Source organism: Ostrea edulis, chromosome 1 (assembly GCF_947568905.1).
Source record: "Ostrea edulis chromosome 1, xbOstEdul1.1, whole genome shotgun sequence".
Taxonomy (NCBI): domain Eukaryota; kingdom Metazoa; phylum Mollusca; class Bivalvia; order Ostreida; family Ostreidae; genus Ostrea; species Ostrea edulis.
The window spans coordinates 69,976,234-69,988,985 of record NC_079164.1 but is presented as its reverse complement, the minus strand read 5'-3'; the positions used below and the strand labels follow the sequence as shown (position 1 = coordinate 69,988,985).

General features: G+C 35.0%; 1 protein-coding gene across 1 annotated transcript; it reads right to left on the bottom strand.

Annotated features, from left to right (window-relative positions):
• Window positions 1–10,311: 10,311 nt before the first annotated feature.
• Window positions 10,312–11,897, bottom strand: LOC130048074 (uncharacterized). The gene has a single exon (XM_056144201.1). It carries the CDS (start codon window positions 11,895–11,897, stop codon window positions 10,374–10,376), a length of 1,524 nt encoding a protein of 507 aa, XP_056000176.1. The 3' UTR covers window positions 10,312–10,373.
• Between the last annotated feature and the right edge of the window lie 855 nt (window positions 11,898–12,752).

The window sequence follows — 12,752 nt, the reverse complement described above, 5'->3', positions numbered from 1 at the left end:
GGAGGGGTGGATTAAAGGTTTGGAAATGAGATATTTCTACTATTCTTTTTTTTTTTATCAAGAAAGGGGACACACATTTGATTCTGGGGTGGGCATTTTTTCAATTAAAAAAGAAATAACCTAATTGGGCAATTTATTTTCTAGAAAATAAAATTAGATGGGGAGGGGGATATCATAGTAAATATCTACAGTGATTTTCACCTTCTTTATTTTTGCATTACTCTATATATGTATTTTTCAGCTAATATAAAGGCAAGATTTTAAATTATCCTTCTTTAGTATTGTTCATGTAATTGTACATTTGTTTTTCAAGGTTAAAAGGTCAAGGACAGGTGTGCGAACTGTTTGCTAGTGAAGCAAGACTGGTCACAGTATTTGCTACGAGTAAATTAAAAGTTGAATTTCTTGGATATGGGGTAACCCATATCTATTCTTGTCAAATTTGGTATAAGGCATCATTGGGACAAGGGGACATAAATAGTAAATTTCAGGACTCCAGAACCCCTGGGGCCCTAGGGGCGGGGTAAAAACTGGTTATGGTATCAGGGTGGGGCCAAAATGGTCAGTTAATAAATGTGTGAATAGACATTTTAAACTTAGTATGAAACATATTTGGAACAAGGGGAACATAAATTGTAAATTTCAGGACTCCAGCACCCCTGGGGCCCTAGGGGGGGGGGGCAAAAACTGCCCAAAATTTACCATTTTTCAAAATTCTTCTTCTCAAGAACCACACACATGTAAGAAAAACTAAATGCATAGTGATGTAGAGCAGGAAGGCCTCTACCAAAATTGTAAATTTCATGATTGTAAATTTTATTTTCTCCAGAGTAAGGGTTCTGACCCCAGGGTGGGGCCAGACTTAGTATATAGTACATGTATATATGTGTTAGTTTGCTGATACTGTTTAAAATCTAAATGCATACTTAGGAATAGCAGAAAAGGATGTACAAAAAATGGTGAATTTCATAACCCAGGGTTATGACTTTAGGATTAGTCATATCTTTTGATGTTTTAATGTAAATACGCCTATTATTTAAAGCCTTTCATCAGTGTATGCACTTTTGAGGACAGTGAAATTTTAAGAACACATCTTGTTTATACTGTTGCTGAACATTAGAATTTAGCTTAGATATTCAGAACAGGAAATTGTTACTAGATTTCATAGCCCATGGAAGTAGTGATAATTTTCACTAGTATGCAGGTGACCGATAAGGCCTGTGGGCCTCTTGTTCTCCTTATCTGAAGTATGTCAAGGTATAAGGCAAATATGAAAGAAAAAATCGCATACCTTTCAAAATTCAAACATATATAAGACGTCCTGTCACCGTAAAACTGTAAATTGAACCCCTGCACCAACACAAACTTTCCGAGAAGGACGATTCTATAAATCGCAGATCAAGTTCATGTTCATAGAAACTATTTTGAGTAGTAGATTTCATTTCCATGAATTCAAAGACCTACCAGGAACAGAAACATTAATCTTTAATGAGAAAATAAATATAGGCCTATACAATATATGTAATGTTTCAGATAAAATGATTGAACAACTTTTCGTAAGGCAAGACTGAAACATATTCTCGGGCGAGGAGAAGGGGGGGGGATATATACACCGCATTAGCCAGTCGATAAGAACATATCATGTTGGATAAGAAAGAACAATAAAAAAAAAAAAACCCAAAAAGAAACAATCAAAATATGATTGAAATAGATTGAGAAATAAATCAATTATAAACATGAATAGATAATTTGAAAACAAATAATGACAAACTACAGTAATGATCAACAGATTCTTCAATGATGTATGCGAGCGGATCTAACATTTAATTTGAATTACACTGTGGTATTTGTCTCATTTTTAAACCTAAAGAAAACTGCATTCAATTTTGAGAGACAAAAAAAAATATCAATCATAAACACCTCTTTTGTCATACTTCAATTATCCCCTCCGATTTTCACACATTCTGTACGAATGTTAATTTCAAATATTTGGATTAGCTGACCTCTATAATATGGTAAAACAAAACTTGGATTTTGCGTAGAGTATAAAGTTATACACAGGTCGGTCTTTGCATTATGCAGACATTTCCGATAAACAATTTTGATAAAAATATTTAGAAAATAAAACTTATATCAAACAAGTGTAACAAGAAAAATCATTCCTATATACAAAAAAGAAACAACCGAGGGCAGAGGTCTATCATATCTTTGCACTTGCTGGAGACTTCCAAGGGCGTTAAAATTGCGTCGAGGGCTAAGTGCTCTGCATGGTGGTTTTAAAATAACAATTTTGTTACGATTATTTGCAGATTTTCACTGTTGAAAGTCCATCTTAGAGAAATTTTGAAATAATAGCTTGAATTCCCAACAATGTTCACCTGGCCTAGATCCCATACCTAAATGACTTGCACATTTCGGACGGTCTGTAAGTTTCTAAGGGCTTGGTTTGAACGGTCTGCACGCTTCTATGGGCGTGGATTGATCATGTACGGAGCGATTCTTGCACGGAACGGTTTGCACTGAACGCTAAGCACGGGACGAAAAACGGTTTGCACGGAACGAAACGAAACGCTTTGGAGGTACAGTAGCACGCTTCAGGTCTGAAAGTGACAGGAAGTTTTGTCCGCCATTTTGTAAACAAATCACGTAGAAACGAAACCCATAACAAATGATGATTTATACTGTACATGTACTTACTATGTTTTATTTTCATTAATTGCCAATGAAAATGTTGCCATTATAATACGGAATCATACGATTTATAAATTGATCGATGCTGTAGCGTCATATCTTTAATGAGGATCGTGATGAGAACGATGATGATGATGACTTCATAGTGATGATGATTGTGATGATGATGTCAACATAGATACTGTAGACTCGTTATTTTACACCAGTATTTAATGTGACGAAATGACTCGTATACGTCAAATCGCGTGAACATTAATCTGCTTGTCGTCTGTTAACTAAGAGATCCATTTTATTGGCAATCTGATTTTCCCGGGTTTCTGTTTGCATTGTTTTATACAGCTTTCCTACCATCGTGACAGGCATATTTTCCTAGGTGTGTAAGTGTTTGTGTTGTGTGTTTCTTTATCAATCATCTATCTCTCTTTTGTAAATAACTTATTTTTTATCTGAATAATTCTTGTTTGTTATTTGGAAGGTAGGCCATTCATCCAGTTACAATGGGAACCGTTTTTATCGATTTTCTAAATTTATTCACAAAATCCATGATAATAAAGTATTCGCAATTTCATATACGGATTGCAACGTTTGTGACTAATTGATGAAGGCAATATGAAGATGATGAAAGACTATTGCTAATTTAGAAGAAACCTAGGAAGTATTCAAATCTCTTGTATTCGGGAAATCAAGCACTTGCCTACTCCTACTAATATCAAATTTTTAATTCAGGATTTCGGGATTTAGTTCGGATATAACATCAGCTTAGTAAATATTTTATAACACAAATTTCATAATTCGTAAATCTTGAATCAAAACGAGATAATACTAGACTAAAAAGTATACAAAAGTTTTAGAGACTTTATTATCATTAAGATAATTTATTCAATTCAAAGACCTTCCCCGCAGTGTACTTGTAAAATACCCTAAGTTGGTTGATCTTAGGAAATTACTATGACAATCCTGAATTTCTTCAAAACATTTTTGAAAGAAAATTTAACGAATTCTAAAAACTACAATAACCCCAGGACATTATTTTTTGAAACGGACATATCTGCTAAAGATTTAACGAAACTGTGAATCACGTGATGCCACTTTCAACGTGGTAGGTCACGTAGACTAGTCTATAAAGTTTTTCAAATGGATTTCTGTAAACGCTGAATGGAAATCTGGTTGATTTAACTTTTACATTGATAAACTACCAGTAGTTTACACAAATTTGATATGAATGAAACTACAAGGTAATGGAATGTCAGGTGTGTCCCGGCGAACGGTCGATTTCTGTCACGTGTGACTCGGCGAACGGTCGATTTCTGTCACGTGTGACTCGGCGAACGGTCGATTTGTCACGTGTGACCCGGCGAACGGTTGATTTCTGTGGGCATGTTACTGCTACATCCGGAACTTTGGATGCTATTGAGTTAGACGAACAATAAAGGGCTTGCTAACTGAAAACTACCAAAAAGTGCATACTCGATATACTTTAGGTCATTGGCCAAATATGTACTGAATCAATACATTTTCTATAATTGGAAAAGTAATCGAGACAAATAGTTAACAAATAATTTACAATTAATGTCCAACAATCATTATCTTCCTATTTAAGCCATCCCTTGACGCTCTATGCTAATACATGTGCCTTGGACAATGGGTTCTATGTGCCAATGTCTCCAGAATATTGGTCCCTTGCCAATGTCCTTTTGCAATGTCTCTAGACACTAGGTTTCATGCCAATATTCCTAGAAACTTGGTTACTTGCCAATGTCTCATGCAACCTGGTTACTTGCCAATGTCTCATGAAACATGGTTACTTGCCAATGTAGCTAGACGTTTGGTCCCTTTTTAATGTCTCTAGACACTTGGGTACTAGCCACGTTCTCTAGACACTTGATTACTTGCCATTGTTACCAGACACTAGGTCCCTCGCCAATGCCCATTGATACCCGTTTCTAGACGTTTGTTCCCATGTCCATAGACAGTTGCTTTGTAACGTTACAACTGGTTCGGCTTAGTCCTTGTACCAAATACCAGAGTTATGATGATCAGCCAACAGGCCCAACTTTATTCAGCCACTATGTGACCAAATGCACAGTAGGAGGATAATTAGTTAATTGAGAGAATCTACCTCAAACTATTCATATTTTGATCTTTACTCATCAATGGTACTTCGTATATATTTAAGTATTTCTCAATTTAACTTACACTCTTCATTTTATTTAAACTATACCTTTCCCCAAACAAAAACTAAAATACAATTTCTTTTAGAAAAATAAAAATAAAAATCGATACAAAGAATTTTTAATTGCACAACTTGTTGATAGGCTTAAAGGTTTGATGTTCCAAAGTGGAAGCATCATGGGTGTTCATATGATATGTACTCCTTAAAGGACACAACGCATGTTTCTAACCTTTTTCATTTTTTCAGCAAAATTAATTCTTTTTATGCCTAAAACTACTTTAAATGTGTTTTAAATGAAATATTTTGCGTAGTTTTCGAGTTTGAAAGCGATGAAATTCAAATCTTGAGATATGCATATTTTCTTTCGCTAGTTTACGCGCCACTATGTGTGACGTCATATGCGCCCTCGGGTTTGAAAACATCTATTAGCCATTTCATAAACAGATTAGATTTAATCGACAAAAAACCAATTATCACGGTAACGGCATGTAAATAATAATGCATTAAGATGTTTTGTGCCGTGCACGGGTGTACTATTTTTCGATAGAAAGGATTTAGAGTGAGTATTTTTCAATTTTTCGAAGGAAGGTATGAGAAAAAAGACGTGGATAATTTTTTTGTTGGAGCAAGAACTTTACCTTAAAAAACACACTCAGTCACCTTTTCAAAACCCGATTGGACAGAGACCCTGATAAACTGCGAGAAAATGGATATATCGAAGCTATAAGCACTAGTAGGCCTATAGCATACATTCTGTTTTGCTCTTCAAATTCAATACACGCCCGGATCAACTGACCTTCACCTTGTAACAACATATATATTGACGATACAATGTAACTTCTATCAACTGGTAGATTTACAAAAAAAAATTAAAGATACAAAATAATTGAACTTTTAATTATACAAATAATAGAATATTGTATTTCCTAACTTTAAATTGAATTATAAAATTGTTTCCTTAATGAACTCGTAGCATCTTGAGTGCGTCAGTATAACGCCGTGCTCCCACTTCGTACTTCCTAAAGACGTGCAGATCACAATTCAAAAATAGTAATAAGATTGCTTTATCAAAATAAAATAATGTGATTACCACTTTAAATTTGAATATTTTTATTGATTTGTGTGTGTATTGTCTTTTTCTTTCTTTCCAAAATGCACTCGTGACAATAGCTTGACATAGGGCCTAGTTGTCAACAATTTAACGTATCATAATTTGTCTAATCCAAAAATAAATAATGATTGCACTGTTTATTTTAGAAAAACAGCGCCAATTACAGATGTATAAAGGAATAACATCACCAAACAGTTTGTAGACAGCGACCCATATAAACATTATTTACTCACAATATTGCCGATTTCATACACGCTTTACTCGCTAATTTGGGTTTTTACATCGTTATATGGGTGCACTGGTGGCGAACACATATAAAAGTCGGACAATTTGTCAACAACGATTTAAATATTGCCCATTTTAAATAAATTAGACCCCTAAAAGTTGAGTTTTTAATAATATCTCGTAGTACTTTCACAATCCGAAGGGCGCATGTGACGTCACTGTACCACGTGACTACCTACCTAATTAACTAGACTTTTTGAAATCGGGGCTTAGATTTAAGTCTGTATTGTGGTTAATTATCGCAAAATTTCTGCGGACGAACTATTAGAATTAATTACTATAAGCATAAAGAAGACGAAATGCATGTAATGTTGTATACTTTGAAAACATGAGATGTGTCCTTTAAGATCATTGTAACTGGAGGGCGATTATTTGTCATCATTTGTGGGATTACTTTCCTTTCTCAACTTTTAATATCTCTCCCCGGAATTGATTCCTGACGTCCAAATTCACATCCCATGTCAGACTAAGGAGAGAGACGATCCTGTAATTGTTCGTAAAAGCTATCTACATACTTGACAAAATCCCAAGTGTAAATTTGAAGCACGTTTTGTGATAGTTCAAGTTATTAATCACAATCATATCAATCGATTTAAATACATCATGATAACGAGTGAAAAAACTTCTCATTAGAAATATATCAGTGCATTATGAACTCGTGGTATTTGTTGCGTGGTTACAAAAATAAATAATGCAAGAAACGTTTTAACACAGATAGGGGATTAGAGAGGTAGAAAAAGAGACAGAGAGAGAAAGAGGGAGAGTAAATTAAAATTTCAAGAAAACGGATAAATATCGGTCACTAGCTCGAGAATGCAATCTCTAAGGTATCTAGCATTCTCTATATATCAATGCTCAATAGCAAAACTTAACAAAGAAGGACGTTTAATGAATTTTGCTTCAGACATAACCCTTCTGTGAAGTACAGTGTTATCAATCATATTGTTGTGAGTGATTTATCCGAAGAAGCCTACACATGAAAATATTTCACATTTTAAAGTATATGTACTACGAGTGAACATCATGTAAAACTCTGAACAATTGCTTAACATACCACCTACGTATAAAAGAGTTTGATAGAACATTTCTAATGCTTTCTGCATACACTTTATGTACAAAATATCTTTCAATGGTAGATTTTTTCAACCGTTTATGCAATAGAACCGTGGATATTTGGGGAACGTTATACCACATGCGCAAACTCCATGATACTACATGACTGTATAAACCATGAGAATGTTTGGGAAGTATATCCAAACAAAAAATCCTTTGTTGCTTTTTCATTAATAAATTGCATGAATTTTAAAAATATGTACTGTTACTTCAATACGTCAGGATTTTAAATTAAAGAGTCACATAATTAATTGGTCATTGTTTGGATACAACTTTTGCGTAAATACATACTAAGATATCTAACAGTTCCTATGTGAATTAACAAGAAATGCTATAGAAATTTTTGCATGGACAACCATAATAGTGCAAAATAAAAAAAAGATTAATGCCATCCGGGATAAATCTGAACTATAAATTGAAATGGTGTCAGTTTTATTGGCTTCTGGAACGACTCAACTTGTGTATTAGAAAAGTTTCCCCCCATAAAGGATGGTACGGAAATGTTGGCAATAAAAGAAAACACAATAAGAAGGACTTAGCCATGACGCAGTGATGGAAATAATGAAGCAAGTATTGAGATTTAAGAAGTCATAGTGGCAGAATCATTGTGTTAGCAACAGGGAAAGCACCGTCATCAAAATTAATATTCATAAAGTTTTGTGTTATTAATTTTGACAGTTTTTGCAATTCTTGCATCACGCTATACTACTTTGAAGCATAAGATTGACAGCTCTCTTTTATTGAACTGCGTGCGCACACTCTCATTCATTGTGTCACTTACATTCAGAAACACAGGATTAAGTTCTCTACGTATCTATATCACGGAGAAAGGTTGGTTGGTTGTATATTGTTTAACGTACCGCTCGGGAATATTTCACCCTTATGGTGACATCACCATTACCGGTCATGGGCTGCAAAATTTAAGCCTATGCTCGGCGCTTACGGCCTTTGAGCAGGGAGGGATCATTATCAGGCCACACCTGCTGTGACACGGGAACTTGGTTTTTGCGGTCTCATCCGAAGGACGACCCCATATTAGTCGTCGTCTCAAGATTACGACAAGCAAGAAGTACATGTTCTAAAAACCTATTCTAACCCGGATCCCCACGGGAGGCAGAGAAAGGAAGGCAGTATATGAATACAAGAGACATTGCAGACACATTTTCTGTTTCATTTTTTACGCACTATATGCTGTACAAATCTAATTGAGAGAGATCTAGGGAATGGGAGATACAGAGGCTAACCCCTTAATTTTAGTTTTGTTAGTTGTTTATCTTCACAAAATGTATGCGAAAACCACAGATTTAGACTTAGGCATGACGTTCAGGATTGTAGCATTAGGGTTCTCCATCATGTCAACGCCTGTCGTGACACGGGACCTAAATTTTGCAGCCCTTCACCGGCGATGTGAGTGAAAAGTTTTCGAGTAGGACGTTAAACAATATACGTGTACAATGATTGATCTGATTAAGCGTGACTCGAACACACAACCTCTCCCGTCACAAAGCGAAACTCTAATCACTGAAACACAGAGATCGGCACTGTTCACTTAAACACGCAAGAGTCATTAATGTTGACAGAAGAAATTAGATGATACTAATACTTAGTAATTGATCCAGTTTTATGCAGTAATAACTATTTTCCACAGGAAGTACACCATGTAAACTGTCGGACACAGAGAAAACCAATCAATAATGAATGATGTATATATTATTTACTGCTGATAAGCAAAATTATATACTGTGTGATCCATTAAACATCCACTCATATTTCTATGACTAAACATTACATGCAATTACATGCAATCTAAATTCAGTACACAATATGCAAAATAAAAGGATTTTAATTGTAGTAGTAATCTTCATTATTAACTAGTATACATCTGTAAATGTCATCCTGTAAATATGAATTTTTTTTATACAGTTCGTGAAATCGATATCCAACAACATAATGCAAAATTTTCTGTTTATTACATGCACTAAGTTTTCCCTATTATACGCTGTTGTCTCTTTTGAGAATTCCACAATTTCAAAACAACACTGCGTTTCGAATATATAGGAATCGATCCCATTTCAGGAATTATTTCATCTAATCCATTTCAATGATTCTTTCTATTTGACCAAGATGTAAACATTTACAAAATGTTTTAGCCAGGGATAACAACTCTCGTCAAAAAGGATATAGACAGTAATTCCGGTATTACATGTACATACATTTTCTTAATTAAATATGAAAATAACTAGTGAAAATATGAAGACTAATTCGATGGATGAATTTTAATGATTTGAAGAGCTCCACACTGTTACAAGGCAAATGTTCATTGCCAGATACCATCTTGTGTATGATGTGTAACAACAGATGATTTGCAGATGCCATAAAATATTTTTACATCCACTCCGATCTTTTTCTTAACATTCTTTCTAACTGATACTGAGGCTTTCAACTTTTGAAATAGACGAATCCCTGCGTATGAATACACTGGACTCTATCTACATGTGGATTAAATTTTAAGGGTACATCATGGGTTTATTTTCAAAATGCAATTGAAATAATTAAAATGTAACTGTCAGTTTTTTTAGAGTAATTGCGAGCCTCGATTCAATATGCGGGTGTGATGAGGCTCGAGGTATATTATCTCATATACAACATGTACATGTAACTGATGGGCATTCCTTCAACAAATGACTTGTTACTGCGAGTGTCATTCAATATATGAGAAAGGGAGCGCGTATTCATATCTTCATGATTAATTCTTTTTATTTAAAAAGAATAGCTTATCGTTAGAGCTTTCTAAAACGAAAGATAAGATATGTTAACACGTCAATAAACTATACGTTTGTACAGGTCAGTAAACTATACGTTTGTACAGGTCAGTAAACTATACGTTTGTGTATGGGGTGTGTATCGCAGAGGTGACTCTTTCTTTCCCTAAAACCATATTATGTTTTAAGCCGTTCTCCCAATTTGAGATTTTATGCTGCCTTTGGACAACATAATTATCTAATCATCGAAAAAGAATGGCATTTGTTGACTTCTACCCCCAGAACCATTTCTGAGGGGACAGCATTTGGATAGTCTTGGACGGAAGAATTCGGCTGATGACACTCCACAAAACCCTGCAAAGTCGTACCCACGTCCACAAAACATCGTACAGTGACAGCCTGGGAGGAAGCGGTCCCTACCGAGGGAGTCTGTAACCTCTTGCGAACCGGAGTTTGCAAAGTCGTGATCCATATCCCAAGATCCACTAGATCCGCCTCGTGGAAGGAGAAAGTCGTCATCGATTGCATTTTTTTCTGTTGTAATTGGTGTTTTCGTTACTTTTTTGGTCCTAGTAGAATCAGGTTTAACTGGTGCTGGTGTTGTTTTCATCTCTATAGTTGTTTTAAATTTGGGGACAATAGTCTTGCTTTTCTTCACTACTTTTGGTTTTCTAGATTTTATTGTCTTTTTGACTTTTTGTTTTCCTTTCTTGTTTTTCATTTTACGAATGCTTGATTTTGTCTTTTTCGCTTTGGGCTTTTTTCGTAGCTGTTTTGGGAGTGCGATCTTATCCAGTGTTACTACTGGTTTAGGAGATGCTACGACCTGAGGAGCATTGTTGACGACATGGACAAGTGTTGATTTTGATTTATTTTCAAATGGGTTTCGTTGACTAATATCACTCTTGACTAGGTCTGATGGAACCTGAACATTGGCAATGACAAGATTTTCTGGTCGCATATTCGGAACTAAGGGGGACGCTAATGTTCGTTTTTCAGACTTAACTCTCTTGGTATTCTTCAATGGAGATGGAAATATTCGCTGGTGCATTTCCCTAGGTCTTCCATTGACATATGTTAGTTGAAAACGACGTCTGGTTTGTACTGAAGTGAAATATGCTGGTTCAGATATTTCATCACTGGAGAACTTTGGTTTAATGAGCGTCCATTTTCTCGTGGGTGAATGTGCAATATTTTGTTGAGGTGGCTTGACAATGTTTTTTGATTGGAAATCGTTGGTCATTGCTGAAAGAAAACTGAACTGCGGTTTTGAAATTTTATGTGGAGTTACATGGAATGATGTTCGGGATTTTGCTTGATTCGCAACTCTTTCTGTTAATGAAGACGTAGGCTTTTTAATAATGTCTCCGGTATTGAAATGATGTTTGTTATTGCCTTGCTGCCTAATACCTCTACCCTGAAATCGGAATACTGATTGTCTTCTGGCATTATGTGGAACGGGGGAAATTCTCTGACCTGCGTGTGTTTGAAATATTTCCCTCGACGAATCTTGTCTGTTTGGAACAAATCCTTGACTATGAGAGAACCTGTTAGGGTTATGTCCTATGTCATGATGCGGGTTATATCTAAATGCAGGAACAGGATGCGGATTTCGTATGTTTGATATTCTGAACCGTTGGGCTTCTATAAAGTAAAATAAAAACGTTTTATTCACGGCGAAGAAATGAATGATGCACTTACATGTATATATACAGTCAAATAGTTCAAAAGCATAATTTTTAATATCCACGTGATAACACATCTTGGAACATGCAGTAATTAGTAAGTTTATACGTGTTACGTTGTCAGTTATTGTATTAGATTTACGTATGTAAAGTCGTGTCTACATTGGACTGCTGTTGGCAATACACTAAAATCCCTGCAGATAATGTAGCTATGATGCCTTAGGATACAAAATAACAAGACTGCTAACTGTTGTGCAAAAGCGATACAGGTATTACTAGTAGATTTCATTGTGTTCTGAAGTCATGCACATATTTTCCTTGCCATATTTTCATATTCTGTATTGATATCACATTACATATGTGAATAATTTGCACTTGCTGACCTTTTTCTTGGTCAACGAGATCAGTGAATAGTGTACGAAAGCTTAATATCATTTCTAGAGAGATATTAAAATATTCTCAATTTTTTTAAAGAACGTTGATTGATTATATCTTGGTTAACGTCCCTCTCGGGAAGTTTTTACTCATACGGAGACGTTAAAGAACGAATATAAACACAATTATCAAAACGGTGAAAATAACGAACATTTATGAATCTAAAACATCCTATAAAGAATACAAAATTTAACGCAGGGCAAACACAGAGACCTGAAAACAACTGTAGTGAAGAAACAAAGTTCATATACAGAAACCGATTTTTGTGAGTTTGTCAGTATATTTTAATATAACCATATTTGCTTTAATTGCACAAGTATATATATATTTCATATCAATATAATTGTAGAGAAATTCTTTTTTAAAACTTCTAATTAGTCAAAACAAAACGCCAAATATAGATAAGTGTAACACTATCAGACAATGGAAAGATGGGCACTATCTCTATGAAACAACAAAACATACTATGTAAATTTCCGCCTTTTGCATATTCTTCT

Coding starts and splice junctions, on each gene's coding strand:
- LOC130048074 (XM_056144201.1), bottom strand. CDS start 11,897: ATGTGTTATCACGTGGATATTAAAAATTATGCTTTTGAACTATTTGAC.